A 27958-nucleotide genomic window follows, 5' to 3' on the forward strand; every position below is an offset into this window, starting at 1 on the left:
TGGTTTTTGGGAATCTATTTGTTTGAGTCATTTTCCTGAAATACAAATCTGATCATGTCACACCTTTTCTTTAAATCCTTCAAAGAAAAGATACAGAACTTGTGACAAATTGCTTCTAGGGAAGTAAGCAGAACACTGGGGTACAGGAGCAAGTATACCCTTGTGTTGTGTTTGGAGAAAAAATATTAACCATGTGCATGTATTTACTATTCAAAGAAAAATAAAACCCCCTCCTCAAAAAATTATCTATGGCTTCCCACTGCCCTTAGGAGGAAAAAATCCTTAATTTGGTCTATAATGCCCTGCATGGTTTGGCCATGTTGACCTTTCCAGCCTGGTCTCAAACTCTCCCTCCCGTTGGCTCTCTCCAGGGCAGCTACACTGGCCTTCCAGTCCAGCGGTGCTAGGCTCTTCCTGGGCCTTTGCACAGGCTTTTCTTTCTGCCTCACTCATTCTTACTCCCACCTCTCCCTTTTTCTCTTCCCACACTCTTCCCTTTCTTTGCCAGTAAACTTCAGGTCTCAACTTTAAAGCCACTTTTTTCAGGGAAGACTTCCTTACCTGCATCCCCAACCCCCATCAGACGTGGTCACTCCCCTCACTGGGCGCTCACTCCCCCGGCACCAGGCCCCCCAGCAGCAAGCACTTAGGAAAATCATGGTGAGGTGTAATCAGCTGATCAGTTTGCCTCACTTTGTAAGTAGGCCTAGGATAGGGTCCCTTGGGGCCCAGCAGAGCATGTGGCACACATTGGGTGCTCAGTGAATGTTAGCTGGATGAAACTGTACGTCTCTGGGCCCTCGTTCATCTAAAGCCACCGCTGTCAGGACAGGTGTGGGGAAAAGGAGCTGGTTGAGGAAGGAGCCGGTGCGAAGCCACTTTCTTGGCCTTGCCTTTCAGAGGCCCGCGGTGGCAACTGCCAGCGTCCCTTGGTGCAGAGGGCGCGGCGGGGGGAGATGGGTTGGGGTCGCACCACAGGAGCCATGAGCATCATGCTCACAGGGTCGGACGGTTCAGAGACGCCGTGGGATGATGCAGCCTCCTCTAGAAGGCTGTTCGGAAAGGGGGCTGGGGCCAGGCGGTGGATATGCCAGGTGTGATTCCAAAAACAGCCTCTTCCCCCTCAAGAGAGGAAGCTTGGACCACCGGCTGTAACAGACACTGAGAGGCAGAGACGCCAGAACCCGGTCTTGAAGACCTGCGCTCCCCAGGCGTAGGCACCGGAGAGACTAACTCAAACGGCCAGCCGCTCCGGCTGGAACTCGCTTTTGCCCCGCGCCTGCGCACTCTGGGCCCCGCCCCGGGGAGGGCCCGCGCGCCAGCTCCGCCCCCCGCCTCTGCGTGCGCACCGCCTTGAGCCCGCCTCCATGAAATACTGCCGGGCGCATGCGGCTCGGGTGGTTCAGTGGCTACCCGGGTCCCAGTGTTCGCGTTGCTCCCCTTGCTCCTTAGCAGACGACAGGATTAGAAGCCGGCCTCAGGTAAACTGACTCCAGGGATTCCCGGGGTACTGTTCTCCCGTGCAGGGATCGGCGGCGCGAGCTGAGCCCGGCGCCGGACAGCCACACCACTGGCTGACAGACACCGCTCGCACCAATCAGGGTGAGGTGACACGCCGGCCTGCCCAATGGGCTGCGTGCCTAACTGGCGTGGGGCGGGCGGCGAGACCGGCGAGAAGCCGGCTCCCGCGCGAGGGGCCCCGTGGCCGGGCGCTCCGGGAAGACTGGCCGCAAGGGGCGTCGTGGGGCGGCGGGAAAGGCTGTGGGTCTGGTCTGCGGGGTCCGGTAGCGTCCATCCAGCGCGGCCTAGATCGGCTGACCGAGGCGCTTGGGAGGGCACGTGGGACAGATAGGACCGTAGAGGCGCGGTAGTCCCACCGGCCAACCCTCCCCGAGCAGCCCCCGGCGGCCGCCGCTGCATTTGGCCTGCCCCTGGCCACCCCATCCCGCTTCAAGCACGGCCTTAGCGTTACCGGGAGGCGGCTCAAGGTCCGAGACAGGCCTGCTGCGGTGGGGGATGGTAAACTGGCCGAGGCCCCCTCTGGCGCTCCCCTACTCCCATGGGCGGAAGGGGCCTTGCAGTTAGCCGCGCCCACAGCCCCGCGTTGCAGTCCTCACGGCTCCACAGCAGGCCCTCCGCTCCCAGCTCCCGAGACCGGAGTGAGGATGCTGCATTTTAAAGTTATCCTCGTTTGCGTGCGCACTTAACGTCCACACTCATAATTTTGAATCATCAGCAGTGCTGTGACCCAGACGATGCAGGTGATTCGCATACCGATTTCATAGAAGGAAGGAGGACCCAGGCTTCAGGCAGCTGAAGTGACTTGATAGGTCTCAGGACACAAGTGGTGGGGATGAAAGTGGATCTCACACATTTAACAAGAAAAAGCTTTTTTTTTCAAGTTGAATTCCTCTGTTGCATTTTGATTTATGTTACTTCTGTTTGAAAACCTTCCGGTGTCTCCAGCACCTTCAGAATAAAGTTCAGATTGGGCATTCAAGCTTCCATATATGCTTTCGCCCCTTGCCTACATTTCCACACGGTTTCTCACTGTCTTCCCCTCCCCCACCACCCTTCTCCACCATCTTTTTCTTGGCCCCTCTTCTGTCTTCTGTAGATAGCCATCACCTTCCTGCTCACTGTGTCCTGTTTCCCATGCTTCAGGTCACGCAGTCAGTCCAGGGCCCACTGCAAGTCTCAGGTCAACAAAGCGGGACCCTGAATCCTCTCCCCTCCCAACTTCTCTCACCTTCCTGTGCTGGGTCTTGGCCGTTCACCCTGGGCTTGCTGCTGAATGCCTCCTGCCCTCCATTCCCCGTTTGTGGCTTCTACTTCCCGCCATCACTGGATTACTCATTTATCTGTAAATGTTTTGTCTCTGTAACTGGACTGCTAGCAACTTGACATATGGGCCCAGGTTTGATTGATGTTGTGGCTCCCAGAGTGCCTAGCACAGCAGTACTGCCACAGTGAAGGTGAGTGGCTGAGCCCCCTGAGCCTCCCTGACCTGGCCCATGAGCACATTGGGGTATTTATTGCCGGAAGTCTGCAAGAATGAATCTTCCCTACAGAGGTGTTATTACCCTCTTAGAGTAAAATTGGAACAAATCAAATGCAAATAGTTGAGGTGACTCTTCCATAGAGTAACCTGCTCTGTAACCCACTTGGGGTGGCTGAGGAATTTCTAGGAACATCTAAAATTCAGTCTGGGAGACCAGGGTATAGGTTCAAGGATATGTCTGCTTAGGACATATCTAAAATGTAGCCAAGTCTGGTATTCATGTGTTATTAAGGAACGTTCAACTGTGAGCTGACAGAGCAGTGTTTCCCCCAGATATTAGGAACTTGGGGTCAAATGAGTTTGGGGAAACTGCATACTGTATACCCTTCTGGGGAGATGGCAGTGCATGTCAACTTATTAAAGACTCCCAGAAGTCTCATTAAATAAACCAACTGAGTGTATAACCAGTATTTCTTTGATTTATCTGTCCATAAATCCCTTTTTGGGGATCCCAAGTACATTTTGCAGAAACCAGAGAGCAGGCTTTTGGGAATGTTGCCACAGGTCAGGTGTCTTCCTTGTCCTCTGAAGGGAAGGCATTCTGAGCACTCGTAGGTCCTTGTCTCGAGTGTGTTCATTCCTGCCCTGGGAGGAGAATGCTTCGAGCAGATCGCCCCACCTCCTTGTTCTCCTCCTTCCTTTCTTAAGCTTATTTTTATTGTAATTTGGCTGCACATGAAGTGTTTCTGGAGGAGGAAAGTGCCCTGACCCTGCCAAAGCAAGCATTCTCTTCCTCTTGGTGATTGTGTTTCTCATTTGGATCACATTTGGGTTTTCTGACTAAATGGTTTCTGGGGCTCTGGAACTGGGGGCCAGTGATCAGTTCCCCCTGGTGAGCCTGTTTCTCTGCTGTTTGTGCTGTTCTATGGTGTTCCATCCACCCCTTTTATTTCCTGTCATGTCTCTTCCACCCCTTGCCACAACCCACTGCTCTTTGGGTTTAATCTAATCAGTCCTGTCTTTGCGTCCTCTGCCCATTATGTGCTTCATCCCAGTTTGTTATCTGATGTCCCTTTCCTTGTCTGTGTCTCTTCATGGCATTCCTGGGAGAGAGTGCTGGCCAGGAGCGACTTATCACTAAATTACAGAAGAATTACCTTTAAGAAAAAGATGTTTAGGTTTAACTGCGACTCCTTCTAAATGTTGAACTTCTTCTGTTCATTCTGTCTTCCGTAGCCTGGAGAAGCTGTGTTTTCTTGGTGATTGTATTTAGCCAGAGACATTTTCCCTTTCTCTGGAGATTAGAGTGCTCACCCAAGATTGAATCTGTTTCCCCATGCAGCGGAATAGTGAAGCACCTGCTCGGTGTCCCAGTCCTGCTGGTCTTGCTGGCCATGTCAGCTAACACTTGGCAGAGCTCTGGTTTTCGTTTGTTTCTTTTTAAATTTTTTCTTTTCAGGTTGACTTTCAAGATTGTTAATTGTCAAAGCTCTGAACAAAAGCCACCTTATTTGATGAGCAGTTATTTTCCAACTCATTGACCAAAGCCATTCAGTGATCAAGAAAATGTTTGTTAGAACCTGCTAAAGCCACGTGACAGATAGGGAAACTGAGGCACCTAAAGGGTACACAGCTACCATGTGGCAGAACCAGCACTTGAACCCAGATAAGCTTCATTTGGTGGGATTTATTTTATCTGTAATTTTTCTTCCAGGTCAAAAAGCAAAATGAAGTATATTCTAGTTACTGGTGGTGTTATATCAGGAATTGGAAAAGGAATCATCGCCAGCAGTGTGGGCACAATACTGAAGTCATGTGGTTTACACGTAACTTCAATTAAAATTGATCCATACATTAACATTGATGCTGGAACATTCTCTCCTTATGAGCATGGTAAGCAAAATGTACTCTTTCTTCTTTAAAAATAATAATTGCATAGTATGTGGAGGAACATGTCAGCCCTTGGAAATTGTGTGTATAACATAACTTCCATGTCCTGCCTTCTGAAAAGGTCCTTAGTGTAGCAGTGTGGTGCTTTCCTCACCCAGCCCGAGAAGCTGCTGAAATCTTAATAGGCAATATAGTGATAGAGTCTAGAGGTTTCTGTAATAGAACTAATGGAAATGACTTTGGTGCCAGAATGAAAGTTTGTCCCTTCTCTTGAAACAAAGAAATCTGGTGACATAATAACTTTCTCTGAATATCTGAGAAGAGGGATTCTGTATTCTTTGTGGCCCCCATCTTTAGCTGTAGGATTGGGGGAAAGAAGTAAGGGAATTAATTTTGGCCAGGTATAAGAGGTCTTTATAATAAGCAAGTGCTCTCCAAGAGTGGGGTGACCAACTTAAGAAACTGGGTTCCTTTCAGTAGTGGTATTTAAACAGAGGCTAAAGGACCACTTTGTAGGACCACACATAGATACGGGGCTTGGGTGATCTGTAAACCTGAGATTCTGCTTTGCTAACAGTAATAGAAACAAGCAAATTTTCAGATGAGTGAAATGTTGAACCCATTAAGGAAGGTTAAGAAAGTAGCACTTTGTTTGTTATTGCCCAGTATTTATCAACAGTATGATGTATAACCATGTTTGAATTACCTAAAAGGTTACTTGCTTAAAATTGGGGATAGATGTACTAGAGAATGTATGTCTTAAGTTTTAAGGATGAGTGTCTTTAGAGCAAAAGTCCTTACATAATAAATAGTGTCAGGAAAACATTAACAAACAGAGCAATATTTCATACACAAATCTTGAGATGGGGACGAACTGTCTCTCTGAGGGGGAAAAATAAGACATTTTTTCCTTCCCTATTCTTGAGCTTGTCTCCTCTTGTGATGATAGGAAGGAACCACTCTGGGCACATTTCTGGAATGATGTTTCAAGGAATGAATGCTAAACAAAGGAATGGGAGAAACTGCAGTTTCGCAACTTTGTTTAGGACTAAAGTATAGCTCAGAAGCTAGATTTTATAATCAGCACAATCTTTTTATCTTGTTTATGTTTTGAATCAAATCATACTTCTGTCACACTTTAAACCTTTCTCTGCTCAAGTAGAAGACTGTTCAAAGTTCTTTCTCTTTAGGCAGCAGATAGCATCCTTCTGTGAAATCCCATATATTTAAGCTGTAATTTCCTTCCATCCCATGCTACTTCCTAACTCTTCCTGCTCCAAGACTGAGGTTGTTGATAGACTTGAAGTATGCTATTACCTTTTTCTTCGTGTCATTTTCTAGAAGGAAATTTCTCTGCTTCATATCAGAGTAATGCAGATTTTGTCCTGTGGGAGTGTTTATATTTTGAGGCTGTGCCATATGGCATATGTATTTTTCACTCAGCCTAACCATTTCCATTGTTTACCACAGGTGAGGTTTTTGTACTGGATGATGGTGGGGAAGTCGACCTTGATCTGGGTAACTATGAGCGGTTCCTGGACATCCGCCTCACCAAGGACAATAACGTGACCACTGGAAAGATATACCAGTATGTCATTAACAAGGAACGCAAAGGAGATTACTTGGGGAAAACGGTCCAAGGTAATACCTGCGAGAGGTTGGATCTTTTTTCTGTCTTAAAGGTTTAAAAATCGTAACCAGTTTAATTTCTTTTTCATACAAAAATTTACTTTTGATGCAATTTCAGCATGAAAGCATTGAGGTGTTGTCCTGAAATATGCTTTCAGTTAAAAATTTTGGGTTGTATGGCTGTATACTCAAAAAATAATTTGAAGACACCTCCACTGCTCTGTGATTGGCACTGAAGTCAGCCCAGTGGCCTGATTGGAGTCCAGAGAGCTGTTGTTTGTACAGTGATGAAGGCAACTAGATCAGGGCAGGAAGCCTGACTCTGTGTGTGTGCGCACGTCTGCATGCATGTGTCCTACACGTGGACTTACTGTGCACAGACAGTGATAAGGGAAGGACTGTCCACCGTGCGCATCGGCTCTCAGGCTGGTCACCTGTGTGTTTCTTTGCTTTGCTGTGTTGGGGTTTGGCACAGTGTCTATTTGAGAAAGGTGCTGCTTTAAAAAAGGTGCTGGAAAACCACTGGTCTAGTGTAATGGTACAAGTCCAAATTTTAGGGGTTGCTGAACAGGGGCTTTCATCTGAGTGGGGAGAGGAAATGTGCTTTTGGCTTGAGGCTAGTGAACTGAAAGCTGAGGGTCACACTGGCAGCTGGCTCTGATCTAGGGCTGCCCTGGCCAGATTCTGGGATAATTGGGTCACATTGAGATCTTGGCTTTGCCACTTACCAGCTTTGTGAACGTGGGCAGATTACTAACCTCTGAGATCTGGTTTCCTTTTCCATAAAAGAGAGGTAATAACAGTACCCACCTCTCTGGTTGTTAGGGGATTAAAGGAACTAAGTCAATAAAGTATTACTCTGAGTTCCTGACACTCAGAAAGGGATCAATCAGGAATTACAATGTTCTTGGTCATACAGTGTATTGTTCTAGGGCACCACTGCATTCATTTATTCATTCATTCACCAAATATTTATTGACTACGAACTGCAGCCAGACCCTTGGTGATGTGGGGAACAGGTGACAAGACCAGCAAGGCTGGGCCCCCCATGGGGGAGTCAGATGAAACAAGGGGGCTGGTGGGTGCCATGTGGGAGGTGAACAGAGCAAGGAGAGAGAGTGGTGGGGAAAGCCAGGCTGGACAGGGAGCCAGGGTGAGTCTCTAGGAGAGGACATACGAGCTGAGAGGCCAGCCATGGAAGAGCAGAGGAGAGGGTGCAAAGCTGCAGAGGGCTTGGTCAGGGAACGGGGAGACCGCGTGGCTGATGCCCAGTGATCAGGGGCATGGGTGGTCGGAGAGGAGAGGGCTGCAGCCGGGTGGCACAGGGCCTTCTGGGCCATGGCCTGGAGTTTGGATTTTACTCGGCAGTGGGAAGCCAATGAAGAGCTTAAACCTGGAGTATGAGCTCTGATTTGCAGTTTTTAAAGAAATTCACAGTGGTTGCTGTGTGTGGGATAGATAACAAATACTCTTGTGCTTGAGGCACTGCTTGTTACATAGCGAGTTAAACAGTGATCTTTGCCCCTTCGGAACTTGCTTGCTGAGCCCTAAAACTAAGATTCTGAAGTGTTCAGCAGTAGCGAGCCCTTAGTGAACACTGACTTGCTAGGTACTCCACTTAGTATTTTACCAGTGTCATCATAAAATTTCTACCACTTTATCAAGTAGAAGCTATTATCTCCCCTTAACAGCCAGGGAAATTGGGCTTCAGAATAGTTGAGTAATTTGCCCAAAGGTCCATACCTAATGAGCAGTAGAACTGAGATTTGAATCCAGACATCTTGGCCCCAGATGCTGTGTTCGTGACCATCTGCTATACTGTACTGTCTTTGTGCAGTGCATCCTTACCCTCTGGTAAACTGGAAGCTAATGGAATGGAGTCATTCCTGGAAGAGCACCTGGGTCCAGGTATGAAGTGTCCACCTTCTGCCGTAAGCGCTGGAGGGCAGCACATGCCCTGTCGTGTTGTTGGGCACCCTGGGAAGACTCTGCCCAGGACCATGTGCTCTGGTGTGGTCGGGACGCCCCGGGCCTTACACCCTTGCAGTGCTTTCAGAGCCACAGTCTGGGAACCTGGACAGGAGGTCACTGGAAGTGTGAGCCCAAAGATTTGGCAAGGCTGTTTCAGAGTGGTCTCAGAAATACTTTTATGACCCCACTGCTACCCCACGCAGAGAGGACAGCAGTGTGTGGTCATGGTGCCCCCAGGGCTGACCAAGAAGTATGAGTAACATACTTCTTTGCTCTCTCCCAGTGGTGCCTCACATCACAGATGCCATCCAGGAGTGGGTAATGAGACAAGCATTAATACCCGTGGATGAAGATGGCCTAGAACCTCAAGTGTGTGTTATTGAGGTTTGTATGAGTCTTTTCTAAGTTCCATGATTTGTGCGTGTGTGACCTGGTGTACAGCTCACCTCCTTAGTCAGCCACTGATGCGCAGGGAAGCCCTTGACCCTCCCACTGCACCATGGCAGGTTGGTCATGTGGAATGGCTGTGCCATTGAAAGACGTACTGTGTCCAAGTGGTTCTCGTTTTTCAGCACGTATTCACTTGTGTGGACTGAACCAGTAAGAGTGACGTGACACATGTTCATCTCTGGAGAAGGGCTGCTGACCTTCGGCTTCCCTCTTGCAGGGATGTTCATTGCTGTGAATGAGCCCCTCTTGCTTTCAGTTTCTGAGCTCCTGCTGTGCCGATCCCAGCTGGTGGATCTCAGTGTTCCTGTGAAAACAGGGGACTCAAAAATTCCAGCAGTTTGTTTATAACTGATGCTTTTTAATACAAAAATTATTTGTGGCCAAGTAGGTAAGAGTCAGGTTTCCTTGTTTTGTGACTCATACAACAGAATTCCTAGTATATCTTCTTTTACTTGACTTTTTCTTAAAAGTGTGGAAAGTTCCTTGATAACCTCGGGGAATGGCGAGCCGGTCAGGAAAAAGAAACCTAGCACCAAGATATGTCTTAATTTCTGTTAACTGACATTATATGGGCTCAAAGAGTCCACATTACACTGTTGCTGACGATTGAATTGAGAGGACAGGGTGCAGTCGTTAGGAAACGGACCTGTTAGAGGAGGGTGTAGTGCTTAACCTCTAAAATCACTTTGTTCTTTTAGCTCGGTGGAACAGTGGGAGACATAGAGAGCATGCCCTTCATTGAGGCTTTCCGTCAGTTCCAATTCAAGGTGAAAAGGGAGAACTTCTGTAATATTCACGTCAGTCTAGTTCCTCAGGTAAGGCGTTCAAACTTTCACTCTGTGGGGATAGAGAGGAGGGAGAAAAGAAAGGAAGTTTCTCACCCGCTCTGTTTTAAGTACTTGAGCTGCAGGAAGCAGGGAAAAAAGAACTTCTTAGTGAATTTGAAATTATTATAATGACACTTTTTGAAACTATCAAATGGAAAACATTTGGAAAGATAATCAGGGAAATTACAGTGCAAGAAGGTAAATTGAACATGTCCGTTTTTCTTTACTACATGGTGAAGCCCCACAATTATAGAGTGGAGGAATTTTTTTTAAGATAAAAATTCACAAAGAGAAAGACAATAATAGGATTCAACAGTAACAGCAGTTAGGAAGCCAGAAGCTGCCGAACATGTGGAAACTGACTTAGCAGACCTGGGAGAGCAGAATCCTTAGGCTGCAGCAGGAAAGCAGAGGGGCAGCCTTGTTGGCCCTGCAGAGCCCCCAGGGGCTGAGGAATGGGCAGCGTCAGGCACCTCCGGCGGGGAGGTGAGGGTGGGGCTCATGATCATTGCTGTTGCAGATTCACTGCCCTAATGGGCACAGCTGAGCATCAGCCCTCTTTTGTCTTGGCAGAAGACTAGGCTTTTCTCTGGAGAGGGATTCTGGATAAGCAGATACAAGGGACAATTGAACTGAAAACATGGGGGTTAAGTGTAGTTTTGTGTTGTTGAGACACCCTACCTTCTGCCACTTGGTTCCCAGAATCATCGCAACAGGCTCAGACCTTCCAAGTACGATTCTCCTCTGAGGTATATGACTAGCCCAGGAGAAAACACTGCCCTCAGAAGCCCCCCAGTGAAATAGGCCAGCCAGATTCCCACAGGGAGGACCCTGGGGGACAAACCCATCCACTCACACAGAACTTGCAGTTAGCTTTTAAGTATGAGCTGGCAGCCAGTGACCACCAGAGCTTTGGAGAAAGCAGCAAACATGCAAGAGATCAAAACAACAGAAACAAAGAAACTGAGAGGAACTTGAGGCTTTGCAGGGAGGAGGAGACCTAAACAAAAAGCAGGCTGTCTTTACTAGCCTGAGAATTAAGAGGACATAACCTGCATCCACTAAACAGGAACTGAACACCCTAAAAAGGGAGCATTTAGATAACAGAAAAATTTTTGGAAATTAAAAATTGAATAGTAGATGTGAAAAACTTAAGGGAAGAGAAGTTGAGGAAATGCCCCAGGAAGTAATACAGGAAGATGAGCAGATAGGAACTAGAAAAGAAGAGGTAAGAAAATTAGAGGCTAGAATTAGAGGCGTTCTAACGTGCAAATGATAGAATTTCCAGAAGATAAGATGAGAGAAATGGAGGAGGAAGTGTGTTCTGAACCCGGGATTAACAAACTGCCTCACAGGCCAAATCAACCTACCCTCCCCACACCCCACCAGTTTTAGAAAATAAAGTCATATGGAAATACAGCCATGCCCATTTGTTTGTGTATGTCCATGGCTGTTTTTGTATTGAAACAGCAGAGTTTAATAGTTGTGACAGACTATGTAGCCCACAAAACCTAAAATACTTATTATCTGGCTCTTTATAGAAAAGTGTTCTCATCCTTTGGTCTAAACAATTCCAGGAAACTTCTAGATAAGTTTCTAGATTGAAAGGGCCCACTGAATGCCTAGCATATTGAATGAAAAATGACCCAAAGCAAGGCACATCATTGTGAAATTTCAGAATTAATGGAGCAGACATTCTAAAAGCCTCTGCAGAGAAAAAGTGAGACAGTGTGGCATGAGACTCCTCAACAGCATTACTGGAAGCTAAAAGACAGTGAAGCTAGTTCCTTAAAACTTCTTAGGGAAGATTATGTCCAATTTAGTATTCTAGACCCAGCCAATCTATTCTTTAAGTGGGAGAGGAGAATAAAGATAATTTAGCACGTAGAAAACTCACATACCAAACAAAAGACCAACCAAGGAAAACCAATATTTGGACTAGGAAGGGAAAGTGTAACACATGGTTTAATAGTTGATGGTATTTAAATACTCAAAAATATGTGAACACTGAAGAGGGATCATGAGGTAGGGGCTGCGGGCGCAGTTTGGGTGCCCGTACAGTGGAAGGAGAGGGCGCTCCTTGTCCAACAGGGAAACCGAGAGAAATGCCTCAAGTTAAGTGTCAAGAGCTAGCAATAAAACACAGCAGGAGAATCACTTAAAAGTGGAAGGGCGGCTGTCTCCAGCATCTGGAAGGGGAGCAGTGAGGATGGATGAGGGCCGGGACCTCAGGTCTTTAGAAAAAACACTGTAGGACTGTTTGACTCTTAAAATATATTCATGTGTGACATTGATGAAAATAAAAACTAAACTTGATAAATGATCAAATTATCCATTTCCCTGTTAAAAGGGGTTCAGGGAGTAATTGAAAATTCTTTATCCCAGAGAAATTAACTTTTTTTTTTCCTTTTGTAAAATAGCCAAGTTCAACAGGGGAACAGAAGACAAAACCCACCCAGAATAGCGTTCGGGAACTCAGAGGGCTTGGGCTTTCCCCAGACCTGGTAAGGTGTTGTGACCCCCTGGGTGAGCACGGTCTTATGGTCTTACTCTTCCAAGGCAGACAAGTTTCATCCGCCTTTGTTTCCTTGGCGTGCTTGCAGCTGATGGTGGAGAAGGTTTAGTGCTTTGACCTGGGGCGGTTTACAAAGATGTTGGTCCCTGCCATGCAGGAGGCTGTGTCTTCTTTCTTCTCGCCAGTCCTTTATTCTCCTTTTCCTTTACCCAAGGACAGTAATGGGGGAAATCCCCAGTTGGCTGTTTTGTTTCATTAATCTGTCTGTTCATTTGTATTGCCATTCTCTTAAGTTTCTCCAGTTTGGGATTTAGGACTGTCAGTTTTGAAAACAGGTAATTGTTTATGTGCGTTATGTGAGGAGTTCACATTTTCATCCAGCTCAATGTGATGTCTATTTTAATTCCTATCAGGAGAAAAACCCAACTTGGTAGTGCCTGCCTTCTATCTAAATGTCTGATTTTCTCAATGCTAGGTTGTGTGTAGGTGCTCAAATCCTCTTGACACATCAGTGAAAGAAAAAATATCGATGTTCTGCCACGTTGAACCTGAACAAGTAGGTAGACATGCCGTCTTTACCTAATCATTTTTTGCTTCTAATTATCCTGAAGTCTCTTAACCAGTTTCATGAGGTTTGTTGTGATTTTATAATTTGAGACAGTAAATGGTTCCTGGGAAGAACTGAAACCCATTGGCTCTGTGATTCTCCATGACCTTGGTTAGCTCTTGTGATTCCCTGGATGGACTTCCAGCTGTCCTGCCTCTTCTCTCCCCTCTCCTTGTGTGATTCGCCCCTGCTGAGTGGGGGTCCCTCTCTCCTTGCCTGGCAGCCGGACACGCTATTGTCTGAGGAGCTTCCCCTGTCAAACCTCAGGGTTAGTCCTTCTCTGGGTGACGTGTGTCTCACAGGTGCTGATGGTGAGCCTGCCATACTGCCCCTTAGCGTGTATGTGTGCATGTGTGTCCATGTGTGTCCATCCGTGTTTGTCTCCCCTCCCAGACTTTGTGCTGCTTGAGGGCAGTGGTCACCTTATATGCCTGATGCCTGGTATCTAAGGTATTGTAGGCTCTAAAAATATTTTAGTCTTTTTTTAACTTGTGCTAATGGAGGGTACCTCTGGTACAGGAAGTTAAAAAATTTGGAACCTGTAACATACGTAAGCATGGTGCACAGGCATAGACGTTCTGGTGATGGTAAGTTGGGATTGGGCTTTGGTTGGGTTTAGCTGAGAGAGTCGAAGGGGAGCTATGGTCAAGGAATTTGTGGTTAGGAATTGGATGGTTTATTTGACTTCCTAGATTATTTGAGGGTCAGGAGACTAAGCAGGAGAGCCCAGCTGGTCTAGAGGGGAGAATGAAACAGCAGGGTTAAAATAAGGGAAGCCCATTTATAAGAAGCCTAGGAGTACCGAAGTGAATATAAAATAATCAGAATCATTCGCCTGGCATTGAAGTGTACAGAGCAAGAGGAAGGCCTTTGACCATTATAGAGGCTGTTGGCCTCTCCATGTCCATGACAGCACAGGCTCCCAGGTATGAGGGTGGCCTGGGGCCTGAGGTCAGTGTTCCCAGCTGTGATTCCTGCGCCAGGAGCTCCGTCAGAGGCACTCCCTGCCTCATCTGAAGTACAGATCTTCCTCGATTTAGGATGGAGTTACATCCCAGCAAACCCATTATTAAGTTAAAAGTACTGTAAGTCAAAATGCATTTACTACACCTGACCTACAGACACCACAGCTAAGCCTAGCCTACCTTACTAAACATGAATACTTGGATTAGCCCATATTAGGGCAAAATCATCTAAACAAAGCTTATTTTATAATAAAGCATTGAATAGCTCATATAGCTGATTGAATACCGTACTGAAAGTGAAAAACAGAATGATTGTATCTCTCGTTCAACCTGCATTCGTGAGGCTGATGGGGAGCTGTGGCTCACTGCCACTGCCCAGCATCATCAGAGAGGATCCTAGCGCATATGGCAATCCTGGAAAAAGATCCAAATTCAGAGTATGGGTTCTGTTGAATGTGTATCACTTTTGTACCATCATAAAGTAAAAAAATCATAAGTGGAATCTTTGTAATTCAGGAACTGTCTGTACATGGAACATCAGAATAAATTACAAATAATCTTTTATCATATGCATCACTTATTTTAGATATTTCTATTCTAGCTAGTGGAGGTAATTCAATTCTGTAATAGAATAGGTTGTCATTAAAGTTATTCACTATTAAAATGTGAATTTAACAGTGGAACTCACTACATGAATAGATTAAAGGAAAAAAGATCACCTCAGTGGATGCAGATTTATTTAAAATTTGAATTTAAAATCTTTTGCCTAATTTTTAATTGGATTGCTTATTTTATTGAGTTATAAGAGTTCTTTATACTTAATGTCTTATCAGATACATGATTTGCACATTTTTTCTTCCAACTCTTGTCACTTATCTTTGCATTTTCTTGATGGTGTCTTTGAGGACACAAAAGCTTTTGCATTTTGATGAACTCCAGTTCATCCATTTTTTTCTTTATAGATTGTGCTTTTGGTATCACATCTAAGAACTCTCTTTAAACAAGGTCATGAAGATTTTCTTGTATGTTTCCTTCTAGAAGTTTTACAGTTTTAGTTCTTAACATTTAGGCGTAGGATCCATTGTGAGCTAACTTTTATGTATAGTAACTTCCCAATAAAAGTTGAAATTCACCTTTCTGCCTGTGGATATCCAGTCATTCCAGCTCCATTCACTGAAAGGACTGTCCTTCAATAATATTCTACAATTTTCTTTATAAATTTGCTTTTTATATTTATTTATCTTTGTAAAGTTGTTTTTTTTAAGATAGGTATTCATAATTTTTTATATTAAATGAATGGCATATCCTATTCTATTTCCTGATTAGATATGACCCAGGTATTGGAAACCCTGCTAACTTCTGCCCATTGATCTCAAGCCTAGCAACCTTATTAAAGTTCTGTTAGTTCTGATTGTTTACCTGTAAATTCTCTTGGTTTTTATGTATAAATAATAATATTGTATGTAATTAGTGGCAATTGTTTATTTTCCAGTTCATATACACTTTTTTCCTTATTTAATTGTAATGGCTAATATCTCTAGTACATTAATGAATAGAAATAGTGATAGTGGTCACTTCTGCCTTGTTCCAGAATTTAAATATTAAGCATTAATATTAAATATCAAACCAAATGATGCTATGGGGTTTTCATATTTTCACATTTCCTTAATATAATCCTAATTTACCAGCAATTTTTTTTATGAAGTGGTTTTGGATCTTTATTAAATCTGTATCCACTGAGGTGATTTTTTTTCCTTTAATCTATTCACGTACTGAGTTCCACTGTTAAATATTCTAGTGCAGTGGTTCTTAAACTCAGCTTTAAAAAATACTGATATCTGCTTCCTACTCCCAGAGATTCTAATTTAAATGGTGTCGGATGCAGTGTGGGTTTGTGGATTTTTAAAAGCTCCCTCAAGTGATCCTGAAGGATAGCCCATTTTGACCACCATTGTTCTTGGGACAAATTCCATGTGTACATGAATTTCTTTTTAAACTGTATTTGTGGTTCAGTTTGTGATTCTTTTTTTTTTAAGGATTTTTGCATTCATCTTCACAAGAAATTAGCTACTAATTTTCTATTCTTGTGTTGTTTTTGGTAATTTATATTTTTCTAGAAAATTCCCCTTCTTTCTGTTTTCAAACGTTCTTTTCCCAAAGTGCTATAAGTAGTAGGAAGCTCTTGGCCCAGTAAGAGTTTGTTCGTGTTTATTAAATAACCTTTGCTCATTTTTGAACAGGTGATCTGTGTCCATGATGTTTCATCCATCTACCGTGTCCCCTTGTTATTAGAGGAGCAGGGCGTTGTGGATTATTTTCTTCGAAGACTTGACCTTCCAATTGAGAGGCAGCCACAACAAATGCTGATGAAGTGGAAAGAGATGGCTGACAGGTGTGCCTCATGCCAGGGAGCTGGGGTTCTTGCCACCTTTCTTTTTCTTTGTTTTTTTTTGCAGGGGCTCAGGGAATTCAACTGTCACTTGTGCTGTCAACTCATATTAGAGCAGGTCTTAATGATAGAGAGGTTAAGAAGGCTCTCAGCCCTCACGTAGTTGCATCATGGACGAGGAAGTCCTGGCCGAGCTGGCCAGGCCTCAGGCTTCAGGGAGGTCAGATTACACACCCATCACCCTTGTCTCCCATGGACCTGAGAACCCATGCAAAAGGCTTCCCAGGGATAGTGGGTGAGCCCCCACCCCCTGGCCCACACAAATGGCTGACTGTGACTGGAGCAGTCCTGGGTCCATCCCCAATATCTGAGCTGGGTTTAGGAAAATGCCATCACCCAACACCAGGAAAGCATCAGTAAGGGTGTCCATTTGTTTCTCCTGCTGCCAAAACTCATCACTTTGAGAACTGATCTCATTGCACTGTCCTCTTAAAGCTCTGTGATGCTCTCACCTCACATCACAGAGCTTCATGAGCACCTTGAGCACTAGATGTGCTGTATTGTAGTTGCAGGATCAGTAGGGCAACACCCCTGAGCATTTGGGGAGGGAACACTCAAGAATTTGTCTATGACACTTATTTTCATTTTGTCATTTTTTTTTCTTTCTGTCTTTGCACATTTACATGTCTGTGTGTAGCTACAAACATGGCACACAGGTTTATGAGCTTTTTTCATAAAATACTAGAAACCTTTTGCTCTGTTACTAATTGTAGTTTAGAATGAAAAATGTTAATGCATACGGGCTATCATGTGAGTCTCCTGTAATTTATTTGACTATTCCCTTCTTTCCATTCACTCTTGTGAGTTGTCTATTCACGTCTGCCCTTGTGAGTTGTCTATTCACGTCTGCCCTTTGGAATTTTAATTTTTTAAACACCAATTTGTGTGAGATTTGAAGCCATCTCTTTGTGCTGGGTTCTCAAATCCTACTTCTTTACCTGCCTGCCATGTTGACCTGAAAACTGCTTCCAGTTTTCTGTTCTGTACATAGAACTCAGATGATAGCTGTTCCCATTATATGCTTCCCAGACATGTTTTTCTCTTTAGAAGGCGATTTGAATTTCATGGTGGAATGGAGACTGAATAATTTGGTGTTTCTTGACTTCCATTTGATAGGTATGATCGCTTGCTGGAGACCTGCTCCATTGCCCTCGTGGGCAAGTACACCAAGTTCTCAGACTCGTATGCCTCTGTCATTAAAGCGCTGGAGCATTCTGCACTGGCCATCAACCACAAATTGGAAATCAGGGTAAGGAGGATTGGCGCAGCTGAGGTGTGCACGAGGAAGCCTCTGTAGCCTTGTAGATGCTGCAGCCATGTCTGCTTTGTATTTTTGTAGCTCAGAATTTCTTTTTAGGGATAAAGAAGGTTCATGGTTGGCTCCTGGCTTTTGGAGAACAGTGGAGCATTCTCAGGAAATAATGAGGGGGAAAGGTGGTCAGGGAAGAAGCTGAGAGAGAATGAATGCTTGAATCTGAATATCAGATGACTGAGCAAAACTGCACCGTGGGAATAGGGGAGCCCCACTGGAAATTTGGAAATTACTGGGAAACTATGAAAGAATGCGGCTGCAGAGTCAGGAGCCTACTTCTCTTCTCCCCCTTCTGAAAAACCCCAGTACATAGATTCTACGGATTTGGAGCCAAGCACCTTACAGGAAGAGCCTGTGCGCTACCACGAAGCCTGGCAGAAGCTCTGCAGTGCTAAGTAAGTGGTAGCCTCACTACCTTTGGCTTCCAGGGTTTTTGAGCTGTTTCAGGACAAAGTGCTGTGCCTCCATGTGCTAGTCTAAGTCATCTCCTCTTTAAGCATCTTCTAATTATGGGAAAAGATTATATACTCTATGACTGAAGTCTTAACAAAAATCCAGCTTTTCAGTGTAGTTGAAGAAAACTTGTCATTTTGTTGCTATTTGCTGTATGCATCTATTGATGAGGCTTATTTAAAGATTTTGCATCCAGAACATTTGAGGAGTATCCATCAGTAGTCTCATAAATTGTTTTTCGCTGCTGTTTAAACTAATAAAAATTAGGAAGAATTTCTAGTTTAGTGGAACAATTGAATGGTATGGAGCCCTGCAACTGTGACTGAGACCCTAGGTCAGTGTGGCAGTCTGAGCTGATGGAAGGCCCCGTTCCTACACAAAGGAGCACTTTAAGTCATGAGGTAAAAAACTGCATTTGTTATTTATACTAAAAATTACTAAAGAATTTGTGCCTGGGACAGATGTTGTGCAGTAGCAGTACTCCAGTTATGTGTGCCATCCCTGTTTTACTTGTTAGCAGCATTTTGTAATGTTGCTAAGAAAAGCCCATGGCTTTGGGTGCATCTTCTGAGTTCATATGTTTATATACACTCATTGGCAGAGTCCCAGCAGCAAAGTGGAATGGAGGAGCTTCATGACATCAGTGTCTTGGAAATGGCTCCTTGGGTGCTTACTGTGGGCTGGGCAGGTGGGAAAGGGCATTGTGCTGTGGTGTGCTTTCTCATACAGTGGAGTACTGGTTCCAGGGGGATTTGGTGTTCGAGGGACAGAAGGAAAAATCCATGCAATCTCCTGGGCTCGGAAACAGAAGAAGCCTTTTTTGGGTAAGGAGTAGGAAAGAGCAAGAGAAGGTAACATGTGGTAGCCTGTAAATAAAACGGAGATCACCAAAACCAAACACAGATGCTGTCTCTCTAGAGAGCAGCTCAAATAGAAGCCTTTTTGGTTCTGTTTGGGAGAAATTCAAACTCTTCTTTAAAATGAAAAGTTTGAACTTGTGAGCTACGTGTGGATGCCATGAAATTTTGAGAGAATGACATAGCTAGTGGGAAATCTTGTCCATTTATTGAACCCAGCTTGTGGCCAGACACGTGAGACTGAGTTTTACATCCTCACATGGACACTACGTGACTATAATTGGACAAAGTGATTTTGGTTGCTTCCTGGTGCTACAAATTTTAGTACTTTTCAATTTGATCAGTTGTAAATGGGAACATAATGAGAAAGGGTAGGAAAACTTGTATTTTTAAGTACTGAATAGAGTGTTGCTTATTTCTAAAATGGAATAACTTCCAAACCTGGAATCTTCATGCACTTAGATCCAGGTTTTGAAATCTGATATAGATTAAACATAGCAGGGAGTGTTTGTTTATAGCAGGAAATTATGAAAGTTTGTAATTTTGTGAACAAACGGGGTGCAAAGTCCGTGGCAGGCTGATGGGCAATGTAGGAGCTGCGTTTTCAATAAAACTTTATCTGTTCTTTCCCCTCCATCTGCAAGGTGTGTGTCTAGGAATGCAATTGGCAGTAGTTGAATTTGCAAGAAATGTACTGGGATGGCAAGGTAAGTGTCCATTTAAAAGCTTGTTAAGTTCTTGCTGAAGTCTCTCCTGGAGGGTGTGAAGCCTGGTGCCCACGGGTGATTGGAAGCAGTGGAGAAGGACAGGCCTAGTTTCTCAGGACCTCTTGGGGCACAGTAAGGGGGAACGGCCGTGTTTACTGAGCGCAGGCACGGCTCATCTGTGCAGACCAGGGAGGAGGGAGCACAGCTGAGCAAGCAGCTTCAGCTCCACCTTCACTTCCTGCTCTGGACACTCACACTTCCATCACCATGGCCACCATCCCTGACTGATGCCCGGTGAGAAAACTGGCCTTTCAGGCTGTGTGGTCATTGTGAACTTTGCCTCTGGAGCCGGTCAAGCCTAGACTCCAATTCTGACTTAATCACTTATTAACGATTTTAGATGAGTTACTTATCCTTTCTGGGCCTGTTTCTTCTGTGAAAGGAGCGCTAATTGTACGTATTTCACAGTTGTAAGAATTAAATGAAGTAATGCTCACCCCAGTGCAGTGCCTGGCAAACAGGAAACAGTAACACGGCTCTGTGCCTGGACCACCCGAAAAACTCAGTTATTTCCAACAGCAATTCGTCATTTCTCAGATTTCTGTGGGCTGAGGGGCTGCAGCTGGGTGGTTTTCGTCCCCCTGTGGTATATCCAAGATCACCCTGCCCTGCATTCAGCTCTGCTTAGTGGGGACATCGAGTTGGTCTCTCTATGTGGTGCCCAGACCACATGTGGTGGCTCATCATTCACTAATTCAGCCTAAGCTCCTCACAGCGGGCAACCTGCCAGCTTTCAAAGTGACAGGCCCACTGTGCAAGCACATACCAAGCTCACTCATGCCCTACTGCCCAGCCTGAGTGGAGGAGGCGAGCCCACACAGCAGGAATACTGGGAACGTGTCTTGTGGGGACCACAATGCAGGAGCTGCCACGGGCCCTTTATTCTCTACAGCCCAGGTGACAAATACTAGGTTCTCAGAAAGACCTTAAAGTTCGAAGAAAAGCATAGCAACCTGAGGAATATAAAGGCAGTCTGGCTTTATGAAGTACCAGCGACTCCCTTGTGGCCAGCTTAGTGTTGGGACTGGTTCATGTCTTATTTTTTCTGAGAGGTTGCTTCACAGTTATGCTGAGGGGATGGTGGCTTAGTTTTGTAGGCAGTGTACCCTTTAGTTCTGGCTTCCGAGATCCTGGCAGGCACCGTCTTGCCGTCCACCGCCCTAGAGCTAGCCCTCCGGGCACTCTGGGCCATTTCCCAGCTGTGATTTCCTGCCACCCACTTGGGTCCCCAGGTGGGCAAGTGACCTGGTGATGAGCTTTTCTTCAGTTGGGACCTGGCCCTGGTGAAGGCCCAGGAGGGGAACAATACCTAGCACATCACATAGAAAGAACTTGGTTCTTTAGTGATCTTGCTTCTTATGATTAGATGGTAAATTCAGTGAAAGATAGAATGGTTATTTGGGTTTCGAAGTCCGTTAATTTCTGAGTTAGCTTCTGAGTGAGGCAGTCATGTAATATAGTACATAAGATGCTGAGGATGAAGGAAATAGAGAAAAAGCCATATTTGCCCATCTTGAAAGAGATATTCTGAAACAAGAAGTTAAAAACTTGAGAACAGTGTAAGAACCATTATAAAGATGCATCATGTAAATAAGGATTATTAACTTATGCCATTGATTTCGATTTTCCTATTTGGTGTAGCTTGACTTCCCAGTTATAGATTTAATGGAAAAAATTCACAGGTGTTTGTGTTGAGTATTTTGCATCTTAAAAATATTATCCCTTGTTTTTATTCTGATCACTGAATGACTTTAAACTGAGGAGGGAAATTGTGATTTAGAGCTTAGGAATGGAATTTTTAAATCAGTTGTGTTTTTGACTATTTTCCTACTGCAAGTATTTTGATTTTTCAGATGCCAATTCTACAGAGTTTGACCCTAAGACCAGTCATCCTGTGGTGAGTCCAGTGTTTGAGCCTCCATGGGGCTTAGAAGGGTGTGGAAGGGGTGTGGGGTGTTCATCGGTGTGACTGATGGTCAGAGATGGGAAATGGGGCGTTCAGTCCAACCCAGAACACCCTGGGGTTCCGCACTTCCAGACCTCCCAGTAGGAAGAACTTTTAGTTTTCATCTTGTAATTTCTCACTGCTCTTCCCAGTTGGCCACCAAAGGTGTTTAGGTGGGTCCTACCCCAGCTAGCCAGGGTGGTTCCTGACTGAAGCAATTCCCCACGCCCGCTCCATTCAGCTGCCAGGAGCACTCTGTACCAGTACGATGTGAGGCACTTTGATAGGTTATTGCTGTGTGCCAGGCACTGTTCTCACCACTTTATATACATTAATTCAGTTACTCCCCAGCAACCCTGGGAGGTGGGCATATTATTAAAGGACTGCTGGGTGATAGCACTGATATGTTTAGTGGTAACCAAAGCTTTTCAAGGCTGGCATACTGTGGGTTATATATCTCCCATCAGAGGAATGTGGCTCATGGGGGAGGGTCAGTGCCTTTATTATTATTTGAATCCCCAGCCCAGGGGTGCCTGGCCTGCTCCTGATGCCGAGGATGCTGTGGTAATCTAGGTGGACAAGGCCCTTGATCTCAGCACTTAAACAACATCAGTCTATGCTGACCTACAATTGGCCTTGGCTGACACTTAAGACCTCAGAAGGGAAAGAACACAGGTTTGGGGTGTGGAACCCTGGGGTGTGGCTCAGCAGGGCACAGAGAAGTCCCCTGAAGTCAGAGGGTGCTCAGAGGAGCAGGGGGTGAGCGGGGACTAGACTGTCCTGGCTGTGGTGCCTAAGCCTATCTGTTCCATAGACGTTTGTGGAGCTCCTGCCAGGACACGTTGAGCCAGGAACAGCATCTCTTTACTTTGAGCAGCTGTCAGTCTAGTGGAGGAGACGTGTCCTAGCACATCCAGTTGTGTACCCATGCTGCTGTGCGTCTGTCTTGGAATGTGCTACAGCCCAGTAGCACTTAGGGTCCGAAGTGCCCAGGGCAGGATGGCCAAAGGAGGGAGCAGCTGTCTGGTCCTGCAGCTCATGAGGCCAGGCTGAAGGGTGAAACCACTCCCCACAAAGTTGAAGGTGGTTACTGGGAGGCACTTCCGAACCTGGGACAGACATCTCTTCTAAGTAAAGGCTGGGGAAGTAGAGCCGCCTCACAGGCTTGTGTCACTTGGTGCAGGCGGCCAGTCGCCCGTCGGAAGCCGAGTTTGGTAGAGCATGTTTGTTTTGTGAACATCTGCAGGTCATAGACATGCCAGAGCACAATCCCGGGCAGATGGGCGGAACCATGAGGCTGGGCAAGAGGAGGACCCTGTTCCAGACCAAGAACTCAGTCATGAGTAAGAGCTGCCTCCCACTGGCCCAGCCTTCAGCTCAGCGCATCTAGCGTGTGCATCTTGGGGCACTGTTGGGGCTCCGAAGAGCCAGGCTGGCTTTTTTGGTTTTGTTCTTGGTTTTGAAGTCCTTCCCTTCCCTTCCGAGTCATCTCTTTTAGGATGTGCTACAATAGCCAGAGAAGCAGTGTGGCTCTCAGAAAGTCCACAGGCAGTGCAGTCAGGTCCTGCGGCCCCTGGGCATGGACAGCCGCCAGAATGAGGCCGTTAGGTGAAGTCCATGGTAGTCAGTTACTTTCTTGCACTGTTATGTTGAACCCTATGAAACTGGTGATGTTGGTGATTTTTGTCCCACAAAAATGGCAGTTTTATAGGGTTCAACCTAAATGGATTTTATTCTAAAAGTACTAAATGGGGTGCTAAAGAGCTAGTGAACATTTGGAAGGAAAATATTTAAGAAAATCACTGTATTAGATTTTATTTTCTTGCCCACTGGCAAATTTTGGTCTTAATTGGCAGGGTGTTTTGGGAGCAGCATAGTTCTGAGCTACCTGAGTAGGTGATCTTCCAGTCCTTGCAACACTAATGTTCTGTGGACTCAGGTTCTCACCTGGCAGCCACACCAGGGTCCATAAAGCAGCCTGTCTGCAGATGCAGCGAATATCTGCAGGCAGCTCCCCGCTGCTGAGCAGCCAGACAGCTGTGATTTAACTGCCTGGTGCTGCCCCAGGGTTGCCTGTGTAGCTCCTTCAAGGCCTCCCTTGGGTTTAGGCCTTTGGTACATCCTGATGTTTTCCAAGGCGGTTTCCCACTGAAACGTGCTTCCACACTGTGACCCGGTGTTGGAGGGTGGCAACAGAAGTCCGTTTCCACACGGTTTGTGGTCAGACAAAGCCCAGGAATTGGCCTAACCTGTGCTGCTATGAGCCAGGTGGCTGTGGTTGGTAGGAGAAACATAGAAATAACTTCGGAAAGGCCTGGCTGTGTAGATGGTACAAAATAAACTGGAAGCCGCATGTGGTGGTGAGTAGGTTTCTTTTGTGAAACAGAAGCCTTTACATTGTTGTGCTTTTTTGCCAGGGAAACTCTACGGCGATCCTGATTACTTGGAAGAGAGGCACCGCCACAGATTCGAGGTGAGGATTTGGGCTGTGTGACCTTTAACATTTTCTGCTTTCTGATAGTCTGGAAATGCAGTAAGCTGAGTGGCCAGCAAAATTATTCTTCATGCTTTGACAGGTAAATCCAGTCTTGAAGAAGTGTTTGGAAGAGCAAGGCTTGAAGTTTGTTGGCCAAGATGTTGGAGGAGAGAGAATGGAAATCGTGGAGCTGGAAGGTGCTTAATGGGCAGTCACATTTTAATGGAAAACTTAGTAAGGTTTTCTTGGCATGTGGGAAAATATAAAAATATTGTTGCCCCCTTGACCTAACAGTTAGGAAGCAGCACTGCCCTGTGGCGAGGGTCTCAGTGGCCTGGGTGTCTGCATCCCTGGGAAGCATGTCCTTGTGCATGGCCTTCCAGAGGCATTGCCTCCACCTCTGGCCGCAATGTCTTGTTCTCCAGAATGCGAGCCTGGATGTGCTACTTAAGCTCCCTTCTGATCAAACCTAACTGCATGGCTCCATCCTGTGGATGTCTGGGGAGCTGGGGGCAGGAACCCAGGGAGGAGACCCCCTTCTGCCAGGAGGGGTGGCATGCAAGGGAGAGGGTGTCAGATCTCCTGGGCCTTGTCACTGCCTTCCCTCAGGTTCCAGCTGAGAAGCTATTTCCAAGTAATGTTAGGGTCTATGGAAATGTGAAGCACTTAACAGGATTTTCTTCTCATCTTTTACATTTTATGCATACATACTTCTGCATTTCTGTTTCAGATCATCCCTTTTTTGTTGGAGTTCAGTACCATCCTGAGTTCCTGTCCAGACCCATCAAGCCTTCCCCACCCTACTTTGGCCTCCTTCTGGCCTCTGTGGGGCGGCTCCCGCATTACCTCCAGAAAGGCTGCAGGCTCTCCCCCAGGTGGGGTCACTTCTCCAGTCCTCAGGGGGTCACTGGTTCATTCCAGTGAACTGTCACACTGTCCGTGATCAGCGGAGTGTCCTCTCCTAACCCAGGGTTTTCTGAGGCTTCCTCTGGCATGGTGGCCGGGTCCCACCCCCTGCCCCACCTGCAGCATCTGGGGCCCAGGCTCACATTGGGCAGTAGGCTCTTATGGTCCACAGGGAACTGATTTTGAGGGGTGTTGGCCATGACATGGGGGGATTTCATACTCCGTCTCGCTCCCTTTGGAACCAGTTAGTGACTCTGAGTGGGTAGGTAGAGTCTGTGACTAACGTATATGTTGAACATGTATCTTTTCCAGTTAGAAGAAAATCCCTCTATGGCTTCATGCTAAATAAATACTGTACCAGAGTCTTTCTGACTTATGCAGTGTGCAGACAAGTGTCCCTGTGGTGATGGGGGCAACAAAATCAGGGGAGTCAAGCCAGTTTTTAGTGGGGATGATGAAAAAACCCTCTGCCTTCCACAGGGACACCTACAGTGACAGAAGTGGGAGCAGCTCCCCTGACTCTGAAATCACTGAATTGAAGTTTCCATCAATAAATCATGACTGATGGTAATGTAAGTGAGATTTTAAGCGTTAGTGTTTGTTTGTTTTAATGGTGATAACATTAGAATTGCACGATTAGGAAAGTTTAGTGCTGAAAATTTTTATCTGCCAGAAAAATGGAAGTGGTAAGGTCAGTGTGGGAATCAAATGGGGAGACCCCCTCCTAGTTCCAGTACACCTCCCCACCCTGCCCGGGGGCTGTGGGGGTGGGGTGGCGAGGGGACACTTATCACTGGGCAGTTGTCTTTATTACTGACTGCTTCGTCCACGAGCCAGTCTGAAATCTGGGGGAACTAGATTCCTAGGTCGGTTTTTTCAGGTAGCCATAAACTTAGAGGTCTTGAAGGAGGTGACAGGTGTATAAGGTATGTGTCATGTTTGCAGAACCTCAAGCTTCCGTCAGGAAGCGCTTTAAAACTGAGAGATCGACATGCAATGCTTTAACGCTAATTGCTGCCTACTCTGGAAATTTCTTATGACCCGAACAGCTATTGAACAGATTTGGAATGTTTGTCTTTTTAATGATGGGGTTTGTGCATTTATTAAGTGCAGTAGCTGTGGGCACTGCTGTGAATTGTAAAGTCCCATTAAGATAACTGAGCAAACTGAGTCAGTGAAAGTACACATTCTGCTGGTGAGAGTATCAGAAAGAGCTTAGGAGTGTCAGTCAAGAATCGGGGGTCTGAAAGGAGAACCGGGGATGTGGTGTAGCCCCATGTGGGGGAGATCCCGCCACTGGTAAGGTGAGCTGCCGTTGAGGCACACGCAGCTGGCTTCCCTGAGGCCTGCACGCCTCGCGTTCACCACCAGTGGTCCCTGTGCTGCACAGGTCTGCTCTGACTGGCACACGACCTCCCCCTCCTGCCTTGGTTTGTTAGCCCCCTGGCCTGTGACCTTAGCTGGATGGGGGTGTGAGAGGTAGCCTATAAGGAGCGCACTGGTTGCCTACTCTGCCAGCTAAGCACTGATGGACCCCTTAATTCTCCCCCAAACAATTTGCTCTAGGCTTTTGGATAAGCTAAGAAGCTGCCATAAGGAGAAAGGAAGCTACCAGTAAAAGGGTAGCTATTTGGTCTATTTCTGGGATTTCTAACCACCTTGTTGAGTGGAGAGCTCCCTATAGGAGGCATGGTAAGAGGCTGTGTGCTGTGATAACACTCGTGTTGCAGTGGAGCCAGAAATCCATGTGAGGTCCTGAAAATGCATGGGGATCACAAATCTAGCTCTGATTACTCCTATCAGGCTCCTTCTGCTGGTCTTCCATGAAGAATAGGCATAGCTGACTATAGCAGCGGACTATACATTCTAACTTTCCTACTTTACATCACATAATTGCTAACATGTTTTTTTAACAGGGTGATTCTTCAGGAGAGTCTTCGGACTTAGAGAGTGTACAGCTTTTATTTGACACTCAGCTTGACACTTCCTTTAAATTATGTTTTTATTAAGATTATTTTGTTATGGGGGAAGGTATTTGGAAGACTTCGTGACTGGGACGTCCCATCACGAGAATCGGCTCCTACATGGCACGGTGTTGATGCCCCCCTTGGCAGTCCTGGGGCCTCTCGGGTACGGAGCCAATGTCTGGGCAGGAGCAGATGGCGTCTGGCTGGCACAGCGCCCATCGGTCACCTCGCTTCTCCAACTACCTCGCATCATTGTGGATTTGAGTGTGTATCCATTGCCTCCCCTTGGATGCCTTGACCATCATAAAAGTGCGGACTTAGCATGGAGGGATCATTCTAGTTAGTGCTTACAACACATGGTGCTGGAATCCTGAGGGCATTGCCTGCTTCGAAAGCAGTGAAACCAGAAGCAAAGCCTCTGCCTGCCCGGCCCAGGGGGGACTCCGAGGGCCCACTGGCTGGTACTCATCCAAAGGGACAGTCAGTTTGGTGTCACACGAAGCAGCGAGAAGTGTCTCTCAAGTGTGAGTTTAGAATCCCCGTCCTTGTGCTTCTCTTCCTGGGGATTGGGAACGCTCCTTGCATCAAGGGGTTCACTTAAAAATGAACAAAGAATCTGTTGGGACAACTGCTTCTAGAATCCTCTCATGTATAGACAGCTTTGCTCGAGGGGACTTTTTCCTCAGAATGGTGTTACGGCAGTTGGAATGCAATGCAGAAAGCTGTTATCTTAATGTGGTGTAACGAGGCACAGCTGTGTGCCCACTGTGTTCTGGCTGGACTCGGAGTGTACTCTAACTTAAGAAATAAATGATGCAGAATAAGAGACACACTTTGTTTGTAATGCTCTGTTGCGGCTGGATGCAAAGTGGCTGAGCACAGATGTGCCTGTGTGTGGTCACTGGAACTGTCAGCTCCAGGCTGTCCCTGGGTAAGCAGCCTGAGATAGATGATCTGATAGTTGAGAAACT

At 46.0% G+C, this 27958-nt stretch overlaps 2 protein-coding genes across 8 annotated transcripts in view; one reads left to right on the plus strand and one right to left on the minus strand.

Moving 5' to 3' along the window:
* Positions 1 to 1338: 1338 nt before the first annotated feature.
* CTPS1 (CTP synthase 1) lies at positions 1339 to 27815 on the plus strand. Of its 6 annotated transcripts, none has more exons than XM_036892936.2 (19): positions 1339 to 1481; positions 4716 to 4894; positions 6362 to 6532; positions 8775 to 8875; positions 9640 to 9756; positions 12189 to 12272; positions 12759 to 12839; positions 16096 to 16247; positions 17421 to 17553; positions 17923 to 18011; positions 18799 to 18893; positions 19571 to 19633; positions 21547 to 21590; positions 22885 to 22981; positions 24056 to 24111; positions 24215 to 24311; positions 24845 to 24989; positions 25501 to 25592; positions 26937 to 27815. In XM_036892936.2, the coding sequence occupies exons 2-18, from the start codon at positions 4729 to 4731 to the stop codon at positions 25583 to 25585; spliced, it is 1776 nt and encodes a 591-aa protein (XP_036748831.1). In that variant the 5' UTR covers positions 1339 to 1481; positions 4716 to 4728; the 3' UTR covers positions 25586 to 25592; positions 26937 to 27815. The 6 variants fall into 6 exon arrangements, with proteins under 6 accessions (XP_036748831.1, XP_057356068.1, XP_057356069.1 ...); XM_057500085.1 differs by having other exon boundaries at positions 27031 to 27815; XM_057500086.1 differs by having other exon boundaries at positions 27052 to 27815.
* SLFNL1 (schlafen like 1) overlaps positions 9640 to 27958 on the minus strand; it is a 30721-nt gene continuing 12402 nt past the window's right edge. The window contains exon 4 of one of the 2 annotated variants that reach the window (XM_057500089.1): positions 9640 to 9778. In XM_057500089.1, the coding sequence (XP_057356072.1) occupies positions 9740 to 9778 (39 nt within the window). In that variant the 3' untranslated portion in view covers positions 9640 to 9739. Of the gene's footprint in view, positions 9846 to 27958 lie in introns of both variants that reach the window. The other variant, XM_057500090.1, reaches the window with a different exon arrangement.

The sequence above is a fragment of the Manis pentadactyla genome, chromosome 4, assembly GCF_030020395.1.
Source record: "Manis pentadactyla isolate mManPen7 chromosome 4, mManPen7.hap1, whole genome shotgun sequence".
In the NCBI taxonomy this organism is placed as follows: domain Eukaryota; kingdom Metazoa; phylum Chordata; class Mammalia; order Pholidota; family Manidae; genus Manis; species Manis pentadactyla.

Coding starts and splice junctions, on each gene's coding strand:
- CTPS1 (XM_036892936.2), top strand. CDS start 4,729: ATGAAGTATATTCTAGTTACTGGTGGTGTTATATCAGGAATTGGAAAA. Junction 8,876..9,639: donor CTCAAGTGTGTGTTATTGAG/GTTTGTATGAGT, acceptor TTGTTCTTTTAG/CTCGGTGGAACAGTGGGAGA. Junction 9,757..12,188: donor ACGTCAGTCTAGTTCCTCAG/GTAAGGCGTTCA, acceptor TTTGTAAAATAG/CCAAGTTCAACAGGGGAACA.